General features: G+C 39.6%; 3 protein-coding genes across 3 annotated transcripts; 1 reads left to right on the top strand and 2 right to left on the bottom strand.

Annotated features, from left to right (window-relative positions):
* Positions 1-1,787: 1,787 nt before the first annotated feature.
* LOC125890759 (high-affinity choline transporter 1-like) lies at positions 1,788-15,751 on the bottom strand. Its single transcript, XM_049579554.1, has 8 exons — positions 15,521-15,751; positions 9,830-9,946; positions 8,261-8,416; positions 8,009-8,157; positions 7,716-7,859; positions 7,209-7,362; positions 5,508-5,725; positions 1,788-5,249 (listed from the first exon to the last, which is right to left on the bottom strand). Exons 1-8 carry the CDS (start codon positions 15,702-15,704, stop codon positions 4,707-4,709), a joined length of 1,665 nt encoding a protein of 554 aa, XP_049435511.1. The 5' UTR covers positions 15,705-15,751; the 3' UTR covers positions 1,788-4,706.
* Positions 15,752-17,849: 2,098 nt separating this feature from the next.
* On the top strand, positions 17,850-23,377 carry LOC125890757 (protease-associated domain-containing protein 1-like). The gene is made up of 5 exons (XM_049579552.1): positions 17,850-18,071; positions 18,330-18,430; positions 18,522-18,631; positions 21,834-22,001; positions 22,094-23,377. Exons 1-5 carry the CDS (start codon positions 17,996-17,998, stop codon positions 22,212-22,214), a joined length of 576 nt encoding a protein of 191 aa, XP_049435509.1. The 5' UTR covers positions 17,850-17,995; the 3' UTR covers positions 22,215-23,377.
* An 821-nt stretch (positions 23,378-24,198) lies between these two features.
* LOC125889669 (G-protein coupled receptor 183-like) lies at positions 24,199-25,246 on the bottom strand. The gene is made up of 2 exons (XM_049577713.1): positions 24,363-25,246; positions 24,199-24,247 (listed from the first exon to the last, which is right to left on the bottom strand). Exons 1-2 carry the CDS (start codon positions 25,244-25,246, stop codon positions 24,199-24,201), a joined length of 933 nt encoding a protein of 310 aa, XP_049433670.1.
* Between the last annotated feature and the right edge of the window lie 1,006 nt (positions 25,247-26,252).

Here is a 26,252-nt window from a genome sequence, read left to right as displayed (position 1 = left end):
CTGGTTTGTTTTCTTCTATCCACTTCAGTGCCAAAAACACTGCCCACAACTCTACAGTGTAAACTCCCAAATAATCTGAGGAACGCTTTACCACATGAACCTTTCTGCATGGAACAGTGAAAGCAGCCCCTGTTGTTTGCTGCTCTGGATCTTTAGACCCATCTGTATATATCTGATTGTACTGAGGGTAATGCTGGTTTACATGAGCCGAGAAAGCTGACACCAAGTCTATCTTCCCTTTCTCTGTCTTCCTGAGGTCCAGGAGGTACAAGTCTACTTGTGGTGTATTAAGCTTCCATGGTTCCACTTCTGGGGTTACCACTGTTGGGCTCACGTAAAGATTTTCCATTCCCATGTCCTCTGCATACTGATTGCCCACCCACCCGAAGCTAGCCATTTGTCCTCTTCCTTGTTCCCAACACTCCTGCATTACCACTTTTGTGCTAGCCCAGTAGTTGGTCATTAACTGCTTTCTCCTAATGTCCAATGGCATCTCTTTCCCCAAAACTTGCAGGGCTGGGATCGGGGTTGTTCTTACTGCTCCACAACACTGCCTCAGAGCTTGAGCCTGAATTTTGTTCAGTCTCTCTAGCAGACTTTTTGAGGCTGAACCATAAACCACACTCCCATAATCAAACACTGACCGGATCATTGTCACATAGATGGCTTTTAATGATGAGAAGCTAGCGCCCCATCCCACTCCATTTAAACACCTCATGATATTTAAAACCTTCTGACATTTATCAACTATTTTATTTATGTGATCTACCCATGTTAACTTGGAATCAAAAAGAATTCCCAAGAATCTGAAAGTTTTCACCCTCTTTTCCATACATCTGCAGGCTAACATCAGGAAGAGCCCTCTTTCTTGTGAAGACAACTGTATTTGTTTTCTCTACTGAAAATTTAAATCCCCAATCATATGCCCACTGCTTGACTTTATCAATGGCTTCTTGTACCTTTCCATTAATATGCATGTTCCTACCCCTTTTCCACAATGCCCCATCATCAGCAAAAAGAGATCTGCCTATGTCTGGTTGAATCTGGGAGAAAACATCATTAATCATAATTGAAAAAAGTAATGGGCTTATTACACTGCGACAGTATTCCTTTCTTTTCTGTAAAATATGTCAGCCTTTCAGTGACCATTCTTTCCATGATCTTACATACATTTGATGTGAGGGCTATTGGCCTATAATTAGAGGGCTTCGAAGGATCCTTCCCAGGTTTCCTTATAGGTACTATTACAGCCTCTTTCCAAGCTTTTGGTAGCCTTCCTTCTACCCACACTTTATTATAGAGAACCAAAAGTTTACTCAATGTCCTGTCACTAAGATGTCTCAACATTATATAACATGCTAGGTCTTTTCCTGGAGATGTATTGCCTAATTTACAAATAGCTCTTTTCATTTCATCTAGAGTGAATGGAGAGTTAACTGACTCATCCTCCATAGTCATACTCCTTTCTAATGCATCTAAGTGTTTAGTGTCTTTTTGTTATTTCTCTTCTTCTTCTTCCCTCTTCTGTCAAATTTCCTGAGCCATGTACTCAGACAAATGCTTTGACCATCATTCTTGCACTGTCACTTGTGTTTTTGTTGCGAAGTCTTTTGTATCTTAAGGCCCAGCTAGGGAGGGCATTGCAAATTAGCTTATGCTATAAATGCTGTGGTTCCCACAACCATGCTAATACTCCGGTTTCCCAGCAGGGTCATCTCCATTCCAGTGGCTCCACAAGGACCAGCAGGTAGAAAAACACCATCACTATCACTCCTGGGCAGTGGCGGTTCTAGCAAGGTTTATTAACAAGGTTTCATTATTTGGCCTCTGAACTGAGAACCACAAGGGTATCCAAAATAACTGTCACAAGATCAGGACTTTGGCGGCACGGTGGTGTGGTGGTTAGCACTCTCGCTTCACAGCAACAGGGTTGCCGGTTCAATCCCGGGCGTGGGAGCCCTTCTGTGCGGAGTTTGCATGTTCTCCCTGTGTCAGCATGGGTTCTCTCCGGGCACTCCGGCTTCCTCCCACAGTCCAAAGGCATGCAGATTGGGGACTAGGTTAATTGATAACTCTAAATTGTCCATAGGTGTGAATGTGAGTGTGAATGGTTGTCTGTCTCTATGTGTCAGCCCTGCGATAGTCTGGCGACCTGTCCAGGGTGTACCCTGCCTCTCGCCCGATGTCAGCTGGGATAGGCTCCAGCCCCCCCGCGACCCTCAAGAGGATGAAGCGGTTAGAGGATGAAGATCAGGACTCCTGGGATGTTAACAGCCATGATGGATGCTGATTGTCTCCACTAGCTGATGTCCAACTGACTGAGTGACTGTGTATTATAGAAATCAGGGACTGCATAGCAGAGGAGTACCAGGACGGGATAGACACCTCCTCTAATTCAGTAGCTATGTTTCCATCCAAAAGTGATTTGAATCATTGGGAAATGCGCATTAAAAGAAATACGAATCCTGTGTGTTTCCATTAAATGTACGGACTTTGGTGAAAACTACGAACTTGTGGGAGTTTTCCACAGAACCGGAAACAAAACAAGTCTCGCATTCTTCTTCTATGTTTTCTTGGCAACCAGCTTGTAAATGCATTACTGCCTTCCCAACCCGGAGTGTGGATATCACCATGGAGAGAGACGTGCTACGTCAGACTTAATTTGAACATAACTGTTTCCATCCCCCGTTTTGCAAATCAACATTTTTTTGAATCAACCAAAACCTGGCTAAAGTGAGCGTATTTTAGTTTGTGCGTTTGTGGGGATTTTAATTCTATATTTTGGTGTTTCCATCATAATTTTCCAATGCAATACTTCTAGATGTGGATCTAAACAGGCTGATGGAAACATGGCTAGTGATACTGTACAGTGAAAGACAGACCTAAGGTGATGACTGCGAATGATCTAAAATAATTCCCTGTGAGGCTGAGATCAACAAAGTCCCTGCACCTGGTTGTGACTCGTCTTTTGGAGTTCTGCTCATATTGTCACCTCATTACTTTACCATTGAACACCATCTTTGCTAAAATATTGATACTTTATTGATACAATATCAGCACGCAATATATCACGATACTACACTGTATCAATTTTTTCCCCCACCTCTAATATTTAGTCTATTTTATGCTTCAAGAAACAGATACTTCTCTACACACATGAACACCTACAGCTGGTGCTAATCATCGGCTTTGATGACAAGGGCTGTGGTTGAAAAGTCTCTTCTATCGTCTTTTCTTAACCACTTTTCCTTGACCTTGATGGAAAATGTCACGGGGTCAAGGGGAGATGTGAAGGAGATTTCATAAGGACTTAGGAAAAGACAACTGTGGTGCTGAGAGAATCCAACTGCACTTACACTGGGCTATGTAATGATGCGACGGCGGATGTTATTGATGTGGGCCTGCTGCGGTGAAACTACAATGTTCTGAAGATGGACTACAGAAAGCGCGTCTTAGATAATACATCCCGTACGTTCTCATTGTGTTGATTCATGCAGAATATATAAACGTGGACAACACGAAAGATATTGTTTCATAACTAAGGTCAGAACTGAATTTCAAAAAGGAATATAGGCTACCAGCCACAAACTGAAAAAAAATTGTCACATTGAGAATGTTTGCTCACACTCACCATCTGAATCCCAAGTAGTAAAATTAATTAATGATATTACTAAAGGCTGGCAATACAACAACGCTCAAATGAATAAATGACTGAAGCAAAGTGAGCATATGTTACGGGTGCATGTTCCCTCCGCCCACAGCTGTGTTCAGCTTGTTTGTTTTATAACAGGATAAAAAAATATTAAATGCATTATTTTGTTTTTCCGTGTGAATAAAAAAATAATGGAAATCCACGTGCTTTTTCCATTTTCTTCTTCAAATGGGCAATTGGAATAGAAATTAGACCACAACCAGTAACCAACTTGTGTTTGGCCTTTACTGTTATATCAATATTATGTGCCCCTACTGCATAGATAGACAGATAAATAATAATATTAATAATAATATTAAATATAATTATAATAATAATTGCTCGCTGCAAGTATTTAATAACTTCAGGCAGATATCTTTTAACGTTACAGTCTTTTGTATTTTTTGTTATGATGTTATGTAGCTCTGCAGGGAAACACTGTACAGGGGAATAAAAAGTGGGAAGCAGTAAATTCATTGATTATTTAAATCTCCAGATATGCCAAGTATATGCGCATTTACGCATGAGGCACAGCAACGTTACTTCATTGATTATCTTTTTTATTTTTCAATTCAATTCAATTCAATTTTATTTATATAGCACCAAATCACAAAGGAAGTCATCTCAGGGCACTTTACACATAGAGGAGATCTAGATAATACTCTTGAATTTACAGAGACCCAACAATTCCCCCATAAACAACGGTAACTTACATGGTGATCTCCTTCCTTTCTCAGTCATGTTGATCTTTTTCTTTGCTAATCATGTGAGTTTGTGAATGATGAGTCGCTTGGTCGCTTTAAATATTGCCGCCGCAAGGACTTGTGGGACGGAATTATCTCCTTTCCTCTCTTAAAGGATGGTCCAGTGTACCCTATGCTAAAGGATATTAGAAAGGAAGCATTGAAGCACCTTTCCTTAAAATTTAGAGAATTTGACCAGCTCTTATCATGGCTGCCACTTAGATACTTCCGGTTCATTTCACTCAGTTAGGAACCTTCCTAAGCAAAAAAGACTATTCGACCGCAGCCAAGGTCTGAGAGTTGTCTCTATTTAATTTCTCCTTTTCATTATTTTCTGTGGCTCCATCTGTTGGTGTCAGTGGTTTGGGTGAATGCTGAGCTTTCACTTTGAACACATCCCACTTCTCAGGAAGCAGTCCTTTGTTGAAGAGCACAGAAACCAGGTGGGAGAACAACAAGATGGCAGCAATGGCAGACAGCATGGAGATGGTCTTCACTGGAGAGTACTGGACATAAACACCATCCTCAAGAGTGCATCCTGGGAAGTGTATGACTGGTGGTAATCCTAGTGAGGGCTCTCCACTGAGCAGTCTCAACACAAATCCCACCAGCAAACCCATCATAGCCCCATAACCATTTGAGATGTTGAAGAAGAGGATGCAGACAAGTTGAGGGAAGATTACAACATAGGCCACTTCAGCGCCAGTGAACCAGAACACCAACATGCTGTTTTTCAGGTTTGTCAGTGATGTACCAACCAAGCCCACTACCAACACAGATGCACGGATCACCCACTGAGTCTCTCTGTCTGATGCCTGAAGAAGAAAGTAGAAAGGAAGAAAAACAGATTAACAGCAAATGATGGAGACTGTCCTGTTTTAATGTCTCTCGCTGCTTCTTTATCTTATAAACTCTTCTTTCCAGTTTGCTTCTGTCTCATGCCACTTTATTCAATGTATACTCCCTTGCATACCATTCCCTTTCTTTCAAAATAAACATCAAACGTGAACAATATATCAAAAAATTATTTGATGTGTTGTACCAAACTGAAAGAACATATATATTTTTTTTACCTGAGGCCTGAGAATGCTCTTGTATATGTTTGAGGTGATCAAAGAAGATGCTGAAAGCAGTGCAGAGTCAACTGATGACATCACGGCAGCAGCCACACATCCAGTACCAATAATGGAGACGAAAGATGGGGTGAGGTGCTGCAGGGTGATGGGAAGAACTAGAACTGATTCCCCACGTTCATATGGAGATGGAGAACCATAGGAGGTCAGGTTCCAGTCTGAGACATGGACACAAAAGAAAGAAACATTGAAAAATGGTCAGATTGTCTGTTTGAGGGATTTTGAGAAGTAAAGTAAGAAATCCGTGATGAGAAATATGGAGTGTGGTGGGTCCGGCTGATCACTTAACCAAGACAGACCATTCAAATCACCTTCATGCAGTTGGTTCACTTGAATGGCAGAGGATCTGATATCGAACCTTGAGCATATGGCCTACAGTCTGGTACATGTAATCTACAGTAAGAATATTCTCCTCAACAGCTTGAGATATTAATAAATGAGCTAATCAAATGTGAACAAATGACATATATACACAGAATTATCCATTTGTCAAAAGAAAAATTGGTGTGATGCATCATGCTAGATCGTGGGAAACTTAACATGTTGTTACATACCCCACATCCCATTACACAGTCCATTAAAATGTTTCAACAAAGTTGAAAAGATAATCCCATGAAAGGATGCTCATAACGTGTGTATTCTTGCTGATACCAAGGGTGTGCTACAGGGATCCACTTTGGGCCCTATTCTATTTACAATTGTCTCTCTTGTGCTTGAAATTAATCTTCATATAGAAAATAATATTTTATATTGTGTTGCTGATTCTGTCTATTTAGACATTTAGTGACGTACTTGTTGTCATTGTTGTAATTATTGGCATTAGGAGTTCTCTTGTTGTTGATTCATTGTTTTGTTTTCTTTTGTTGTCCTTCTTCCTTGGATTTTTAGTTTTATATTATAATGTAATGTTTAATTGCATGGACCCCAGGAAGAGTAGTTGCTACCTTGGTTGTGGCTGATCCAAATAAATAAATAAATAAAAGGTTAAATATTTGGGAACAGACATATTTTGGCATCTGGCTTAATGATGAAAGCAGCAGTGTGCTATGGTGATCCATTTGTAGAAATGTTGTTATCTCCACTTCCACTATTCCACTTTTATGTAAATTTCAGGAGATGTTTACAACACCCAGCCCTTTATTTCAAATGGTTATTGTATAACTTGCTGTGCCTGGTTAATAAATGCCTCAGGCTTGATGAGCAAGTTAATCAAAGTTAAGGTGTGGGTGTTTCTTAGTTTCTGTGACTTAACTCTGTGATGGAAAATTCTGGTATTTGGTACTGTTATGATGTATGATGTGTGTTGCTCATTAAACTAGGATTGTCAAGGCGCCACATTTTTTGACTATCAATGTGCATGTGTTATGGGAACTATAAAGATAGCATGGCTGAAGAACATCTAGGCACTCACTCACTGACTGTTCATGCGGTTGTATGTTGTATGTTCATGAATGCTTATTAAAACTCAAGAAAGACAGCCGACGTGTGAAGACTTTTCTTTAAACTGTTCATTTAATAGTTGTTTTGCCACCACAACTCTTTACAGGGATTTACAGGTATTGTTCTTTCATCAATACAGGTGCATAACAACATTCTTTTTTGTTTCCCCAGTTTACCCAAATATGTAGAAACTGTTCATACCTGTGGATGCAGCAGCTGCCCCAAGCAGTATAGGAGGTATCCCAAATGTAGGTAAGATGGCAGCGGCAATAAAGCAAGTGATCTTGGCTGTGGATGTGGAAGATGCCGACAAGGTCCTCTGGTGGAAGCACTGATATCCCATACTCCCCAGTGCCTTAGAAGTAAAACAGTTAGTTGTTTGATTTAATCACTGATGTGTTATCCTCATGGGGTAAAAGCTGCAAAATGTCTGCCTGCTGTCCAAAGTGAAGCATCCTTTCAGATGAAACTTAAAATTAGCAGCTACAGTTAGTTAGTCTTACCTTGACATTTACAGACATATTGTTTCAGATAAAAGCCTGTGCCTACAACAGAGGCTCCATCTTATTCTTTATTTAAAATGAAAACAGTCCACTCTTAGAATATTTATGTTATTTATCATCATTCAAATATCACATACATATCATATCAGAAGATATGGACTGGAGTCAATTGCATTTTGTACCCGTTGTATTTTTGCTTCCTTACAAAGTATAAGAAATTATCAATCATTATCCAGGTCCTTTTCAGCCCCAGTGTACCAATCCAGGGAGCATGTAAGGTGTTGTTCGTCAGTGTCTGTCCAATGTCCAAAGAGTATGGGCTCATCAAAACAAAGGGAACACAGATCCACTGCAGAGACAAATACAAACGGAGATGATGAACACACACAATGCTTAAAGACATACCTTGGAGTTTTTGATGCCTTGTGTGAGAGTGGTTTCTGTTTACTTCAAACAAATAGCCTGACACTATAAAAACTTAAAGTATAGCAAACTTACCAAGCTGACAAATATGAGCACAAGCTGTATAATATCTGTGTAGGCCACAGAGTAGAGACCTCCCAGCAGTGTGTAGGTAATGGCAACGGCAGCAGAGATCCAGATGCACACAGTGTAGGACAAATCCAGGACCACACTCATAATTCCTCCTGCCAAACAAAAAATGGATTGATGGATGGATAAATAGATATTCATTTATGGTGTACACTATTACATGGAAGTATGGTGCTTACAGGTCTATATATGCTGTACCTAAACCAATAAGTATTGTGGGAACCCACAGTAGATCCATTAAAAGAGCAGCCAGGGTTAGTGCAGCTGTTAATGATTTTCCATACTTGACATGGAAAGGGTCCAGCATCGTCACACAGTGTCTTTCTCTCAACGGCTTTGCAAACACGAAGCCAGCTTCACATGAAAGAGGAAAGAAGACATCACAATCACAAAACTACGACAGCTAGATGAATTTTTTATATTCTTTTTTTTTTGGCTTTGCAACACCCTGATGTTCAGTATGTAATCTGAAAATCCTGTTAGCATACATAGACTGATAAAACAAAGAAGTAATGTCTGCTACTAGAGTATTTTTGTTCAGTGGTCAAACAGATTTATCATTTTAGGATCAATTATGCATTCTTAACAGTAGATTAATTATTGCAATTAAAGTTATGACTTCATTAGTGTCAGTAACAAATATTAAAGTGATCAAATTGTCATTAAATGTGCAGAATAATAATTATATTTCATTGTCCTAACTTTAAAGGATTAGTCATATGTACAGTCCATTTACTAACGTTGCATCTGTTGAATACAAATTTTGAACTGATATTTTTTCAGTTGCATATTGTGACTGCATATTTACTGGAGCCATTTTACACTGATCACATCATAGGTTATTTTTAAAATAGATTTTAAAGAAGCTGACATGACATTCACAGCATTAATGTAGCAGCAGATAATTACTTGCTATGCAAAGATATGCTTTAGATGTTGCATACAGCTCCTTTGAGCAGGGAAACGCATCGCATTCACTGAATAAAAAATGGACTCCTTATCTGATAATTACTAGATGAGATCTAGTAATTTTGACATCCTGATCTTGTAATTATGAGATCCTGATTTAGAAATGGGTAAAGTTATTTTGATAGCCTATTTTATATTCATGTTTTGCATGGCTATTATCTTTAGTGGCTCTGCATCAAAGCCTTGATTTCTGCCAGTTTTTGGCTAGCAAATTAAGGCAGATATTTCACAACTCAGATATTTTAGTCAGCTCAAAATAATCAGAAATGACAACGCAGTTGAGCACAACAAACTGAATGTCTGTCCAATGCACCTGGAACTATAGGCATAGTTAGGGACCGTCCTAAAATTGCAATTTACAACTCATTTCAATATTCAGCACCTTTTTTGTTTTTCAACATAAAAATTTAAAATCACTGCCTTTATTGGGATGTGACAAATCACAGGGGTGGCACAGTGGTGCAATGGTTAGCATTGTCACCTCACAGCAAGAGGGTTCCTGATTTGAACCCAGGGTGAGAGGCTCCAACCCTTTGTGTTGAGTTTGCCCAATGTTAGCTGCGGTTCTAGGCCACAAGTAACGTAAGTCACGTAAGTTACCTCTGATGTGTCTTCAACATTCCCTCACAATTTCTACAGTTGTGAGATGAAAACGGTGAGACTGCTCTTAGAAAATCCCTCAGCATCATTATTATTGACCTGTTCCTGTCTTTTGAGATCAGAGATTGTTAGGCTATGTTTGTTTTGTTACACATACAAACATACAGTATCCTGTCAGATGTGATTTCAAACTCTTACCAGTGATAAAAGATGAGCTGTATGCAATCATCATCATGATCGCCCAGGTTAGTCCCATAGAGGGTGTGTACACCATCTCAGCTGTTCCAACAACGAAGCCTCCCCCAATCCACGTAGCTAGAGGATGAATTAACATACAGCAAGTAATGTAGTGGACAAATATGGGGTGCCGTTTGTAAAGTGTCTCACGCTGAAAATAACATCAACATTTTGCCACATTTAGCTTCAAACAATGTTTAAAAAAGTATTGTGATTTTTTAACGTCACCTTTTACCACATTTACAGCAATATTTGTTAACTTAGAAATATATTAAATAGTTAAATCTAAATATTAAATGTGGCACCTAAATGTTAAATGTTAAATCTAAATATTAAATCTAAATCTAAATGCTAAATCTAAATCTAAATGTTAAATCTAAATATTAAATCTAAATCTAAATCTAAATGTTAAATCTAAATGCTAAATATTAATATAAATATAAATGTTAAATCTAAATATTAAATCTAAATCTAAATCTAAATGTTAAATCTAAATGTTTTGGGTTTGTATTTAGCTAACATGCAAATTCACACCTCCGGTCACCGGAAGTACCAAAATAAAAGCTGGAGATGGTCAGACTGTTTATAGAATCAAATAACGAATTAAAACCAACTTATCGGGGGAAATGGACACTTGAACATAAATTAGCGTGATAATAACTACCTAAAATAACAAGAAACGTGTTTGGAGAAATTTTATTTGATGTGTACTTTGAGCTGTTAGTGTCCCTTCGGAGGGAATCACCTTGTTGTTTACAAATACTTCCGGGTAGAAAACCAGCGGAGTTTAGCTACATATATATGCGTATCTCACATTTTTCACGTCACTATATCACCGTTTAGACTAATCTGGTGTTTGTAAAGCCTATAAACACTATGACTGAACAAACATTACTATCACGGTCTGAAATTAATAACATGGTTATCGTAGATTAGCGGGGCTGTTAGCTGTTAGCCCCTTTAGCGGTGTCTGTAATGACTCACTAACTCTAAACGGTCCGTGAAGAAAATATTTTTTCCAGCGGATGTCTTAGTTACAACATGATTGAGCTAACTGGAGTAGTTTAATGTCGTATCCGACAATGGGAGACATTTAACAGATGACGTCCTGATAGCTATGCTGCTGCTGCTGCAGCCACTGATGCTTTCTAGACATCGTGATTTCCCAAAACTGAATAAATACCACACATCGCAACACAAAACTGCTTTGCTAGCTCAATCATGTTGTAACTAAGACATCCGCTGGAAAAAATATTTTTTTCACGGACCGTTTAAGAGTTAATGAGTCATTACAGACACTGCTAACGGGACTAAGAACTGACGGTTGTTAGCTTAGCTTAGGTTGTTAATCCCTCCGAAGGGACACTAACAACTCAAAGTACACGTCAAATAAAATTTCTCCAAACACGTTTCTTGTTATTTTAGGTAGTTATTATCACGCTAATGTATGTTCAAGTGTTTATTTCCCCCGATAAGTTGGTTTTAATTCGTTATTTGATTCTATAAACAGTCTGACCATCTCGAGCTTTTATTTTGGTACTTCCGGTGACCGGCAGTGTGAATTTGCATATTAGCTAAATATTTAGTTTCACCCAAAACATTTAGATTTAACATTTAGATTTAGATTTAGATTTAATATTTAGATTTAACATTTATATTTATATTTATATTTAGCATTTAGATTTAACATTTAGATTTAGATTTAGATTTAATATTTAGATTTAGATTTAGCATTTAGATTTAGATTTAATATTTAGATTTAACATTTAGATTTAGATTTAGATTTAGCATTTAGATTTAGATTTAATATTTAGATTTAGCATTTAGATTTAGATTTAATATTTAGATTTAACATTTAGATTTAGATTTAGATTTAGCATTTAGATTTAGATTTAATATTTAGATTTAACATTTAGGTGCCACATTTAATATTTAGATTTAACTATTTAATATATTTCTAAGTTAACAAATATTGCTGTAAATGTGGTAAAAGGTGACGTTAAAAAAAATCACAATACTTTTTTAAACATTGTTTGAAGCTAAATGTGGCAAAATGTTGATGTTATTTTCAGCGTGAGACACTTTACAAACGGCACCCCATAGACAAACAGCAGCTTTTTGGACAGAGAATAATAATGATGATAATAACACACTGTATTATCATGGCAGCCATGGCTTCTTTGTATATATTACAGTGAACTGTGAGCTTACTTTTCCTCAGATTCTCTTAGTCTCTTCAACACTGAATTGACACTGAAATTCTGTCTGTCATCCTTTCTTTAACTTTTAGTGGAACGACAGTATTTAAAGCAAAAGATGAAGACTCAAATGATTATTTACTCATTATGTTAAAGAACTCTGCCTCAGCTTTGCCATCTAGAAGTCTCTTTTGAACCAGATCTTCACGTTTAGTCTTTGCTGATTATAGTTTGGCACCAAAAAACACACAGTGATGGTCAGAGATACTGAAACACTGTCACTGTTTACCCCTAAGTCTAGAATGTTACCATGCTGATGAGTGGCTTCATTTACATGTTGAGTATGTTCAAAGCTGTCAGGCCTCTGTCGTTCGTTGAGTTTCACCCATTCTAATTCAACCCTAAAGTTCATTGCCAGGAGGCTCTGCGGGGGGGAGCTGCCATTTTTGTTAGCCTCTTTTTCTCCTGGTTGGGGAGTTAGCTAAAGGATTGTACTTTTTCTTTTTTCTGGCACTTAGCTTGCTAGCTCATTCAAATAAAACACAAGAAGCTTGTGCTCTAGAGAAGGGATCAACACTCAGTGAAAAACCTAAGCCCTATGATAAGCTAATATGGCGAGGCTTAACTATACAAACCAATGAGCAGTGATAACTAGCATGTCTTTGGGGTCATCGGGTGGGAACCTCCTTTCACCAGTGTTTCGTCTAGTTGGTCCCACGACACCTCCAGGAGGCTAGACAGTGATGTGGCACTTAGCTTGCTAGCTCAGGACTAATTGTTTGTTAGTCTGGCCTGGGCTCTTCCTGATGTTCCTTGTATGCTTCCATAGCTGGCAATATAAGGGTTAAATTACACTACCTGACTCCTCATTTCCCCATCTAGCCTTATGTTGCTTCCCTCACCCCTGGCTAATTTCTGACAGCCATCTGAGTACTGATGTTTGTGTAATAGTTCATCCATTTCATTGAGCTTCATTGGTGAATGTGTTGGCAGTGAGGCAGGGGGAGCTGGGCTCCCGGTGAGTGTGGTGAAGGTGGGGTAGTTAGATGCTGCTACTACCGCTCACACTGGGAGTCTAACTAGCGCAGTCAGCCATCTGGTGATGCTCTCTGGAAAGGTTTTGTGGTTTAATATATTTATTACTTCATTGATATAAATATCAAATATATATTTATATTTTAGCCCCCCCATACTTAAAATTATTAATTGTATTAAAATTCCAATAAATATTCAAATGGGTTCAAGCCAGCACTGACATTTAAAACTTGAAAGCTGGGTGAGATCGAGACCTTTGACAGTTTAAGGACACCTGCATTAAAGATAAACAACAGGTTTTATGACAATCAGTCAGATCCTCATTCATTCATGTCCAAACCTCTACTGGGCCATGCTCTTCAATGGAAAATCTGTTGCTTCCTATTGGTCAGCTGCAGAAACATTCTGGGGACATGCTTTAATGGTTTAGTTAAAACAAAGTCCATTGATTTATGACCAAATTCTGAGAAAGGTGATTGCACTTATTTGGAACAGTTGGTGCCCTGCAAGTTGAAATCATGAGTTATCTTGGATGGGGGTTTTGTGATGTCCAAAATACTCACACCAACTTAAACACATCCGCCCACATACCTACACACGTACCCACACACACATGCACACACACTCACAATCTTGGAAGCCGTCCTGTCTGCATATATATACAGTACAGGCCAAAAGTTTGGACACACCTTCTCATTCAATGCGTTTTCTTTATTTTCATGACTATTTACATTGTAGATTCTCACTGAAGGCATCAAAACTATGAATGAACACATGTGGAGTTATGTACTTAACAAAAAAAGGTGAAATAACTGAAAACATGTTTTATATTCTAGTTTCTTCAAAACAGCCACCCTTTGCTCTGATTACTGCTTTGCACACTCTTGGCATTCTCTCCATGAGCTTCAAGAGGCAGTCACCTGAAATGGTTTTCCAACAGTCTTGAAGGAGTTCCCAGAGGTGTTTAGCACTTGTTGGCCCCTTTGCCTTCACTGTGTGGTCCAGCTCACCCCAAACCATCTCGATTGGGTTCAGGTCCGGTGACTGTGGAGGCCAGCTCTTCTGCCGCAGCACTCCATCGCTCTCCTTCTTGGTCAAATAGCCCTTACACAGCCTGGAGGTGTGTTTGGGGTCATTGTTTTGTTGAAAAATAAATGATCGTCCAACTAAACGCAAACCGGATGGGATGGCATGTCGCTGCAGGATGCTGTGGTAGCCATGCTGGTTCAGTGTGCCTTCAATTTTGAATAAATCCCCAACAGTGTCACCAGCAAAACACCCCCCCACCATCACACCTCCTCCTCCATGCTTCACAGTGGGAACCAGGCATGTGGAATCCATCCGTTCACCTTTTCTGCGTCTCACAAAGACACGGCGGTTGGAACCAAAGATCTCAAATTTGGACTCATCAGACCAAAGCACAGATTTCCACTGGTCTAATGTCCATTCCTTGTGTTTCTTGGCCCAAACAAATCTCTTCTGCTTGTTGCCTCTCCTTAGCAGTGGTTTCCTAGCAGCTATTTGACCATGAAGGCCTGATTCGCGCAGTTTCCTCTTAACGGTTGTTCTAGAGATGGGTCTGCTGCTAGAACTCTGTGTGGCATTCATCTGCTCTCTGATCTGAGCTGCTGTTAACTTGCGATTTCTGAGGCTGGTGACTTGGATGAACTTATCCTCAGAAGCAGAGGTGACTCTTGGTCTTCCTTTCCTCGGTCCTCATGTGTGCCAGTTTAGTTGTAGCGCTTGATGGTTTTGACTCCACTTGGGGACACATTTAAAGTTTTTGCAATTTTCCGGACTGACTGACCTTCATTTCTTAAAGTAATGATGGCCACTCGTTTTTCTTTAGTTAGCTGATTGGTTCTTGCCATAATATGAATTTTAACAGTTGTCCAATAGGGCTGTCGGCTGTGTATTAACCTGACTTCTGCACAACACAACTGATGGTCCCAACCCCATTGATAAAGCAAGAAATTCCGCTAATTAACCCTGATAAGGCACACCTGTGAAGTGGAAACCATTTCAGGTGACTACCTCTTGAAGCTCATGGAGAGAATGCCAAGAGTGTGCAAAGCAGTAATCAGAGCAAAGGGTGGCTATTTTGAAGAAACTAGAATATAAAACATGTTTTCAGTTATTTCACCTTTTTTTGTTAAGTACATAACTCCACATGTGTTCATTCATAGTTTTGATGCCTTCAGTGAGAATCTACAATGTAAATAGTCATGAAAATAAAGAAAACGCATTGAATGAGAAGGTGTGTCCAAACTTTTGGCCTGTACTGTACATATACATATGCGTGTGTGTGTGCGTGTGAGCCTACCCAGTAAAGAAGTTTAAAGATATCTTATATCCTTAATAATCCTGACTTTATAATTCACAGTTTCCATCCTACTTTTGTCAGCTGTGTTCTCCTCACCTGTCATTGTGAAGATCCCCACCACCATGCTAATGCTGCGGTTGCCCAGCAGTGTCATTTCCATTCCAGTGGCTTCACTTTTCCTCTTTTCCCTTTTGGATTTGAAAGAAGCCCAGATGCCAGTCCCAAGTACCAGCAGGTAGAAAAACACCATTGCTATTACTCCTGGGATGTTAAGAGCCATGCTGAATATCTGCTCTTCTAGCTGGTGTCCGACTGACTGAATGTAGTTTCCTAACTAGGGGGCTGTCCCATTTTTCCACACTTGGCTGAGTGCGCTTGGTTACACACACACTTAGATGACGTTTTGCCACGTGGAACGTACATTTGCCTAGTGTTTAAGCATGTATTAAGTGGACAAGTACGAAGGGATATTTAAACGAAATTGGGACAGACTTGACTACTCACCTGTATCCATCAACTGCGGTATTTTTAGCCCTGGTAAAGAGGTAATCATGGTGCATCGTGCATGCAGTGATGCACTGTGGGATTTATACTTGGCCAAATACCGCGCAGGTGCGGTCGTACCGTAAGTGTGGGTAAAGTACAAATCAAGCGCACTGCACTTTGTCATTTGGTCATTGTAGAAATGGGATACACTAAGCACTTACACTAAGCACATGGACGTGCATGACAAGTGTCCAAGTGCTTAAGTGTGATCAAGCGTGCATAATGGGACAGGCCCTGGGTTCGGGAACAGAGACCACTCCTCGAACACATCCCATTTCCACCCAACAGTAGCCTAATTAAGCACACCTGATGCATTCTCTTTCCCTTCGACACATTTCTCACATTGACTGACGTGCACTTCACAGGTAAGTACAGGCTTACCTCAGTCTAAATGTAAAACAAACTCTAGTTCTTATTGTATCAATTAATCAACTCACCACGGATCCAGAGCTGCAGAACAATCCTTCAGCTCCAGACAAAAGCCACCCAAAGGCGATTATCCTCGAGTCATATCATCAGTGTTGGGGAGTAACTAGTTACATGCAACCAGTTACAATAGTTAAATCGCAAAATAAATGGAATTGTAACAAGTTACGTGACTCTGAATGTGACATGGTTGTTGGTGCCAGACGGGCTGGTCTGAGTATTTGAGAAACTGCTGATCTACTGGGATTTTCAGACACAGCCATCTCTAGGGTTTCCAGAGGATGGTCCCAAAAAGAGAAAATATCCAGTGTTGATGTCAGAGGTCAGAGGAGAATGGCCAGACTGGTTCAAGATGATAGAAAGGCAACAGTAACTCAAATAACCACTCATTACAACCAAGGTATACAGAAGACCATCTCTAAACCAACAACATGTCCAACCTTGAAGCAGATGGGCTACAGCAGCAGAAGACCACACCAGGTGCCACTCCTGTCAGCTAAGAACAGGAAACTGAGGCTACAATTCACACAGGCTCACCAAAAGTGGACAATAGAAGATTGGAAAAACATTGCCTGGTCTGATGAGTCTGGATTTCTGCTGCCACATTCAGATCGTAGGGTCAGAATTTAAACAACATGAAAGCATGGATCCATCCTGCCTTGTATCAACGGTTCAGGCTGCTGCTGGTGGTGGTGTAATGGTGTGGGGGATATTTTCTTGGCACACTTTGGGCCCCTTAGTACCTTTTTTTTTTCTTTTTTTTTCCTACTTGTCTGCATTGGTCTTCATAGCTTAGCGCCACAAAAGGGTGTAAGCTTCTTGTGAAGATTGATGCACTGTTAATCTTGGGCCCCTTAATACCAACTGAGCATGGTTTAAACACCACAGCCTACCTGAGTATTGTTGCTGACCGTGTCCATCCCTTTATGACCACAGTGTACCCATCTTCTGATGGCTACTTCCAGCAGGATAACGCACCATGTCACAAAGCTCAAATCATCTCAAACTGGTTTCTTGAACATGACAATGAGTTCACTGTACTCCAATGGCCTCCACAGTCACCAGATCTCAGTCCAATAGAGCACCTTTGGGATGTGGTGGAACGGGAGATTCTCATCATGGATGTGCAGCCGACAAATCTATGGCAACTGTGTGATGCTATCATGTCAATATGGACCAAAATTTCTGAGGAATGTTTCCAGCACCTTGTTGAATCTATGCCATGAAGAATTAAGGCAGTTCTGAAGGCAAAAGGGGGTCCAGCTCTGTGCCAGCAAGGTGTACCTAATAAAGTGGCCGGTGAATGTATATCAGAATTGTTCTTCACAGCTGGAGAGTTATAATATTTGCAGAAACTGAGCAGATGGGGCCCAGCAGCTCATTTGTGCCCCGCGGCCTCCTAGCAGGTTAAGCCGGCTCTGCACGGTACGCATGCGCAAGAAAGAAGCGCGGAAGTGGCTGTGAACCTGCTGCTCTGCTCTGTTGTATGCTGACTGTACAAAGGATGGCGCACACATGGACTAAATACCGCTCTGAAATGTAAAGCCATACCTAAGTCTCGTCTTTGTATCGTCAGGGAGCTCCATAAATGTCTCCAACATGGCAGAGATTGTTCGGACGACAGGTTTAATGTTATATCTCTGGAGTGTTTTCATGCAGTTCAGTCGCGTGTCAGGTGAGTTAAGGGGCGGAGGCTATTTTAAATGCTGGTACACAGCTAATTTAGCTATCGGGTCGGTGTTACAATTAGCTGAAGGGTTTCAGGAGCTAAAGCTTTTTGCTGCAGCCTCCAGGATTCGTCACTTGTGAAATCAAATGTGGAGGCGTACTGTGGTATATTTACTTCCCATATTCCCATCCTGCTGTGGTTTACTAACACTGACCTCATGCTGATGAGTATGCAGTTATTTATTGCGTGTGTATTTTGCTCTAGGTCTTGGGATCAATGAGCTGCTTTATTTCCGGGTCATCAGCCCAGAGGAGATAGGGTACATCTTTAGTGCAGCTCCTGCTAAAGATTTTGGAGGAGATTTTGTGAGTACTCTGTCCTCCTCTGATCTTAATTTGTTGGCCTCATGTCCACTCACCGTCTAATTACAGCCCTCTCCTCTCCTTTGGTCCCCAGACGTCATCTTATGATGAGATTTTCCTCGTGCCAGCAGACCCAGCAGATGGCTGCTCAGACCTGGAAGACAGGGAAATCATCCATGGACAAGTAGTCCTGGTGGAGAGAGGGTACAGTAAAACTTCAATTGATAGCTCGGGCTATAATTTGCTTAAATCACTGAAATCTGGGACAGGTGTCTGATTCCTTTCACACAAAACTGACGTTCAGCGAAGATGGGAGATACATTAAACTTGTTTATTTAAACCAGTATGAATATTATTTGTTTAAAAATTAGTCTTTAGATAACATATCAGTTATGAATCATTCATTTGATCTAGCTACGATTGCAGCACCCTGCATACCGACACAACACCACTTTATCCTGTTAAAACAATGCTCACAATTTGGATTTATTTTTAAGGAAAAACCATCTTGATTCATTTGATCTGAGGACCCTTACAGACTAGAGGAATATGAATAATGTACAGGGTAATCAACGAGTGGACACATAATTTGACAGGCTATATTCATCCAAAGAACTTCTATAAAAAAAAAAAAGATTTACTGCTTGGCAACCAGAGCAGGCGTCTAAGAGGCATTTATTTGCCACAATGTGTAGCCACACCGGGCTAGTGAAAGGGACTAGGTGTTTGAGTGGGACTCGGCTTTTAAATGAGGTTTTACGGTACGTTTACACATGCCTCAGCACATATAGCTTTACTTTTATAAACCATAGAGGATGTGAACACAAACCACTGGTAGGAAACTGAAACTTAAAGCCTGGATGGAGTCATTTCATACTGAAGGGGAAAGGAAGGAGTCAAACTGAAAAAGCACCAAGAAATAAAGACTTGAGAAGCAGGACAGTAAGGCAACTGTTGTAAGCTTCAGTGTGGTACTCTCCCGGCCTTAAGAATACTGTTTGAGCTGCTTTGTTGTAGGTGCACGCCATGTGTTACCTCTGGAATTTAAAGAAAGATCCTAAAAAGAAAAATTCTCACTATGATATCATTACAAAGGTTATTTAATGGTGCCCATTCATTCCACCAGCATAAGGTAAGATAAGCTTTTATTGATCACCAGAGGGAAAGTTCAGGTGTTGCTGCTGCACAAAGACAGAAATAGATACAGATAAATGAAGAAGTAAAATAGGTGTGTGCAACCGCAATAGAAAAGAAGTAAAAATAGGAACCTTACAAGAGCAACCAAAGACAGTTATGAGGAAAAGAAACATAATGTGGTTAATAGCAGTGAGTCGGCAGGTTTAGAATACATGGAAACAACGCACACCATAGTAATAGTAATAAACCAGATCAATCAAAGTTGCTCCCCTGGCACATAGACAGACAAAAACACCTTTCACGTTTCCACATTTTTAGACCCGTATTATGTGCACATACACTAAGAGTCTGTCTCTGGCCTCACCAACCAGCTGCCTGCTCTCACAACTGGCACAAAAATAAAGTGTTGATATGGTTGTACACAAGGCTGGACATTTGTATTTGTTATATTGATATTGTGATACAAGATGAGATATGGTCTTAGATTTTGGATATTGTAATAAGTTATGTGTTGTCATTTCCTGCTTTTAAAGGCAGCATTACAGTAAAGAGGCGTAATTTGGTGAACTTAACAAACTGTTCAAGCTGTTCTATTGTTAGCTTTTACCCGATTAATCATTATATCTACATTACTGATGATTATTCATCAGTAATCTCAATGTGTTAATATTGTGTGAAAGCACCAATAGTCAAACCTATAATATTGTTGCAATTTCAATAGAGGTGTATTTGGTACAAAATACTGTGATACTCAATATTCTCCTTATCGCCCAGCCCCAGTTGTGCATAATATTTTAAATTCACTTCGGACTTTTAGCTAAAATTGTGCCTTTTTTTAATAAAGCATTCTTAGTAAATTTGCTTTGTTGTTTCTTTGGTAATGGTTGTATATGGGAAATAGTCCTTCTGGGCCAAAGGGCATTGCATTTCCTACAACCTTGACTGGCGTTATAAGAGCAAAATGTAGCAGGGGAAACCCCCAGCCCTTTTCCTGGGAGCTAGGTTCTTATCTGAAGAGCAACAGGCCTCATTGAAATAAACATGTTGACATTTAAAGGTCAGTACAGTATGTCAAGACCTGGCTGCACAACCCCTTTCCCAAACTGAGATATACATGGTAAACATGAGATACTGGCTCTGACTTCCAGCCCTCTTAAACCTAAACATCACTCTTTCAGTTGTAAATATACTTAAACAAAACTACAGGCATAACAGCAGTACAATGATATTCAGGTTGTTCAAGAAAGACCAAAATTCCAACAAATGTGCCCTGTTGAATATCCAGTGTAAAAACAAACCTATGGTATTCTTGCTTAATTTTGAGTCACCTGTAGAGACTTAAAGTTACAGACCCGGGGCAAAAAACACCTTAAGTTAAGATTTTCCTTGAAGTCCTTGTTGACGTTTCCTCATAATAAAATCAGTTGCACAAAACACCCTTAAGTCCTCTCTTTAAGGTCTCCTTAAAATGTTCACTTAAGTATTTATGGTTTTCTCCTTGTCTTGGTCGTATACTTAAGGAATCCCTAGACTGTTGTGCAAAAGAACTTAGCAACCAAAGCAAGATAAAAAATAAAAAACTTAAGGTACCTCTGACTCTGTCTTAACTGCAGCATGACCGAGTTTGTGGTGATAAATGAAAAAAAAAAAAAAAACACACACACACACACACACCCTGAGAAGAGTGTTCTGCGACCAGGAGAACTCAGTGGATATGACTTTGATTTGACACTGTAGATTTGACTGAATTAATTTTCGTTGCAATTTCTTCCTACAACTGTTTTTAGTATGTGCTTTCTATGATTGTGTTCCTCCAGAAGTAAAATACTTTCCTCCTCTGTCCAATTTGTTTTTCTTGCTTTCTTGCTTTCCTTGCAAACTTTCGCCGCTGTAAAATCAAGTTCAACGCAGTAATTGAGTTATTGTTTTTCCTTAACTTAGAAACCTTTTTGGGGATTCTGTGCAACTATGATAGTCCCTCAGCTAAGGAGAAATCAAGCCTTAACTATCATGACCAATGGAAGTTTGGTCTTGTGTATTTGTTTAGAAAAAGTTTAACTAGTGCTCAGTATCAGATGTCATACACAGGATTTGTGTGTGAAGAAATTAGCTGGTGAAATGATGGCACTGCTACTTGTAAGTTGTAATGGGGAAGCTTTTATTTTTACTGCAAACTGTCTGCAAATCAAACTGCCTTGAAGTAACAACAGATGATTTCCACATTTTAAAATAGTGTCTCACACTTTCTCTGTTTTTGTGTGCCCTCCAGAGGTTGCTCCTTTGTACAGAAGGCCCGACATGTAGAGGAAGCAGGAGGCAAAGCTGTTCTGATCGCTGATAATGCAGTGGACAATGACAGTCAGTACCTTGATATGATCACCGATGGAAGCACAGCTAAACCAAGCATACCTGCTCTGTTCCTGCTGGGCCGCGATGGGTAAGACATGCAAACACACAACCACTCAGTCTTACATTAATATAATACATATCAGAACATAAACAAATGTTCTTCTTTTCCTTGTATTCTAGGATGATGATCAGGCGATCTCTTCAGAGACAAGCGTTGCCGTGGGCTGTCATTTCCATTCCTGTCAATGTGTCCTCTTTGGCCTCATTCCCACTAAAGCAGCCGCCATGGACACTGTGGTAGAAATGACGCACACCCACAACTTCACACACTTCCTCACTCAGTAAACACCCTGTCATCAGTGCATATCATGTCAGCTTTGAATAAACTCGCAGCCTCACAGGGAAATTCTTCAGTGGTATTTAAACAAATTCACAAGCTCTAGTGAACCGTTAAATTTAACATATATACACATGATTATATCACGCTCAAACACGCGGCCAAAGACACATGGAGGGAACCTTTAAACAGTGTCTGAATGGACTCTTTGTAACAGCTGCTGAAACAGGTGATGACAGACAAACTCAACAAGAAGCATGCATGTTTTCTCTCAGTGCTCGGTTGAAGTTGACTGAATTAGCAGGTGGTTTTGAAGATAAGCAATCTGTTTATCAGTTGAGTCGTCTCCAGGAACTTCTGTACAGATCGTTTGTCAGTGTTGAAAATGAAAAACTGGATACATGTTTATACAACACATGCAGACTGATACACCTTTTTTTTTGCCTTGTTAAGCAGCATAAGTTGTTGTGTAGGACAGTACGGAGGGAAAAACAGGCCAGGACACTATTTATTAAACTTCACTACAATACAGCGCACCAAGAATGTCATCTCACTGTAATAATGTTAATGAAATCCTACTTATCTGCATGACCAAAATGAACATTGTTTCTCCTACAGTTAATAAATATAAAATGACTTTTGTTGTATTTCAGACCAGCAGTTATTGCCTTTCTGAGGTACGACCATACACACATTTTTCTGTCTGCTTGTGCCTGAAGCTTAATCACTCAGACAACACCTTATAAGCAGTAAAACGTGTTGCACTCATTGACTTTGCATTCATATCCACTGTCATTTTCAATATCTGTGATCCACAAAAATGTATTCAGAGCAGCTTATTTGAACAGGATTGATGCAGTATGGTGTTTGGGGAAAAAGTGGAGACAAAGTAAAGATAATAAAAATACTAGGTATGACAGGTATGTGAAAACAACAATACAAATTATGAATATGTTGCAATGCTGTGAAAGAGTCTAGTCTGCCAAAAATAAAGATGCAATTATATTGTGGTATGTTGTATAGTTTTATTGATAACAACATGTTTAATATAATTCTTGCTAATTTAATCTGTAATAATGAAGCACAGCAATGAAAACCTTTCAAACAATAAATATCTGTGAAGCTCATTAAGTATTAGATTTCTGTTTTTAGTTTCTCAGTGTTGCCGCTCGTGGTTATGTCTGGAACGTAATGTGATATAAACATTTGAGTATAATGTCAAATGTAAGTAAATTACCTACTCTACTAAGGTATCACAAATGAGGCTCTTGTAGCTTTGAAAATGCTTTTACCACATCCCCATACAAAGCTTTACTCTGCTGTTGTAACCTTTTGAAGCAGGTCACGTTTTCTACCCAAATGACATCCAAGTCTTTGCCATATATTTCCATTATTTTATATTTTAGGTTTGCTTTTATGTGAATGCACAAATATCAGTTCTCCATGCTGTTTAGAGAATTTGATTCAGCTACTAAAGTGAGCCCAATTAGATTCTTACAATATACAGTAGGTCTGTGCAGATAGTTAACACATATTTGACCTATTGTATTAACTTACTGGACTTATACAATATTGCACTCGTATTTGTGTGTGTGTGCGCACACACACACACACCACAGAGCAGTTTAATTTGCTTTAATTAAAGTGACACTTTTTCCTCACAATTTGACAGTTTCTTTATACACAATTTTTTGCAGATTAAGGGTGGACATAAATCACATTTCTCAGGCCACAGCATTAACTAACATTAATCAGGACATTGTCACTATTTCAGATGAAACATTAAAATTACCCTGCAAGATCCAGTGATGGGAACACTTCAGAAAACAGTGTATGCATAAAAAAAAACTCTGTATATTGAGTAGGCTGTATAGTTTCAACCCAAAGTATTCAGAAACAAAGAGGCAGAGAAAGGAAAAGGAGTTTATTAGACGTCCATCAGTTCTTGTTATTTCCATGACTGTTTGACATCTGCCTTCCCATGACACGAGCCAACTCTGGAGAAAAGGATTATAGATTATTTAAATGACCAATCTCTGCATCAAAAATCACAGTATGTATAGATCAGTAGTTTGAACATAATGAACTTTGCATGCAGTGTTTCCTCCTCACCTCGTCTTGCACCTTGGACACACTCTGCCCCACACTGTCCTCACCATGGCCTCCCTCAGAGCCGGACTCCCCCAGATATACACAGACGGTGTGCACACTGCGTTTAAACGAGCCATGATGGCGAAAAGATTGGTGGCCTCGTTCCTAAACGTCAGCCCTCCTCCCACTACAAACCTGATGATAATATTCACAAAAGAGGGGCACCACAACACCAGGAAGCTTATGACGACAAAGATGATGATTCTCAGTGATTCCTTCTTGCTCTCTCTCTCGGCGCTGGGAGGATCTCTCTCAAGCTGGACTCTGGCGATTACATACAGTTTGATGGTCATGACCACTTTGGTGAGCACGATCAGCTGTAAGAGGACTATGCTGAGTGCGTACATTTGTATCGCTTTGGAAACTGGCAACAGATTCCTGGCGAGCAGGTGAGCAGCGTTGTAAACCCAGCAGTAGATGTTGATGCCTATCACGAACTGCCTCGTTATAAAGCGGCTGTAGATGAAAGGGTGGCACACAGCAAAATATCTGTCAAACTGAGCGAACAGAAACGTCAATATATTGATCCCTAGAAGTGATGGTAAAACATTAAAAGTCCCGTTTCTAGACGGATATCCCTCCTGAACATCAAACAGACCCAGATAAAAGACTGAAAACCCAACCAGCGTGTCACAAATACTGGTGTTCAGCATGAAGATGAACCTGTTTTGGAGGCGCAGAGCTCTGGTGGACAGTATGGCAATGACCACAGGTCCTGCCACCAGAGAAGTAGTTGTTGCAAACAAAAGCTGGAAAATAAAGATGAAATAATCCTCAGGACTGTCGAAGTCCACCGAGAGAGGCACTCCTCCTGTCATAGAGTCTGAGATGTTGGAGGGGAGCATTGTTTACCAGATGGTTTAAAGTGCAGCCGTCATTTTATACAGGAGTCACCAGCCCTGATCCCTTGAGATGCTGCATGATCTAATGTCGTTTGTCCCCTTTAACACCAGCCTCATGCAGAAGTAATGCAGAGTAGTTAGTTTATGCATCATTTCTCCATATGTTTATTTCATTTTGCTCACATTTACTCAGCTCTTATTATGATGTCATTTAACAATATGAATGAATGAATGAATGCTTTATTTCGGTTTAAAAACAAAAATAAAATCATGTTTTTACAAAGGAATTTATCAGATAGCAACCGAAAAAGGAGTAGGCTGAAGCCCCAAGGCTTATTTTTGCCTATCCTATACCATCAGAGGATATGCACCCTTTGTTTATCGCTGTTACACATTCAGAGCTGTTGGAAAATAAATCCAGGTTGACTGAACCTGATAAAGACAATTTTTTATAAATATCTCCAGTGCCATATATCACTATATAAATTGTTTATGCTCATATGCGAAAGCTTTGTGGTCTCTTTACGCACGATAGGTTCTCCCAGGTTATGCAAAACTGTAGAACTAAATGATTTTTAAAAACCAGACTTCATTAAAAACAATAACATAAGCAAACCAATCGGTACTTTGGTCTTTTTTACTTTCAGTATGTACTGTAGCTTTCCTTAAAAGGTACTGTTACATGCAGTATGCACACAACTGAGACATACTATTTTCTCATAACATTACGCCCTGAACTTTGACCCTCTTGCTTTTATTTTCGTTACCTTCGCGTTAAAATGAACTACCATTTTGTTTGCGATGTATGTAGTTAAACTTTAAAGTTATAACTGCACAGATTGTAGATTCTAAAATATTATATTTACCACAGTGAAATCACATCTGCCTTTCTCTGTCGTTGTCATTCTTGTAGTTATGTCCTATTGCTGTTTGTGGTATTTATGGTTGTTTTGTTCACTTAAACAATCAGCATTCAATTACAATGTGACTGATCATCTGTTACTTAAAT

The sequence above is a fragment of the Epinephelus fuscoguttatus genome, linkage group LG6, assembly GCF_011397635.1.
Source record: "Epinephelus fuscoguttatus linkage group LG6, E.fuscoguttatus.final_Chr_v1".
NCBI classification, from domain to species: domain Eukaryota; kingdom Metazoa; phylum Chordata; class Actinopteri; order Perciformes; family Serranidae; genus Epinephelus; species Epinephelus fuscoguttatus.
Note: the sequence above shows the minus strand (reverse complement) of the source record. Positions and strands in the feature narration are given on the sequence as shown.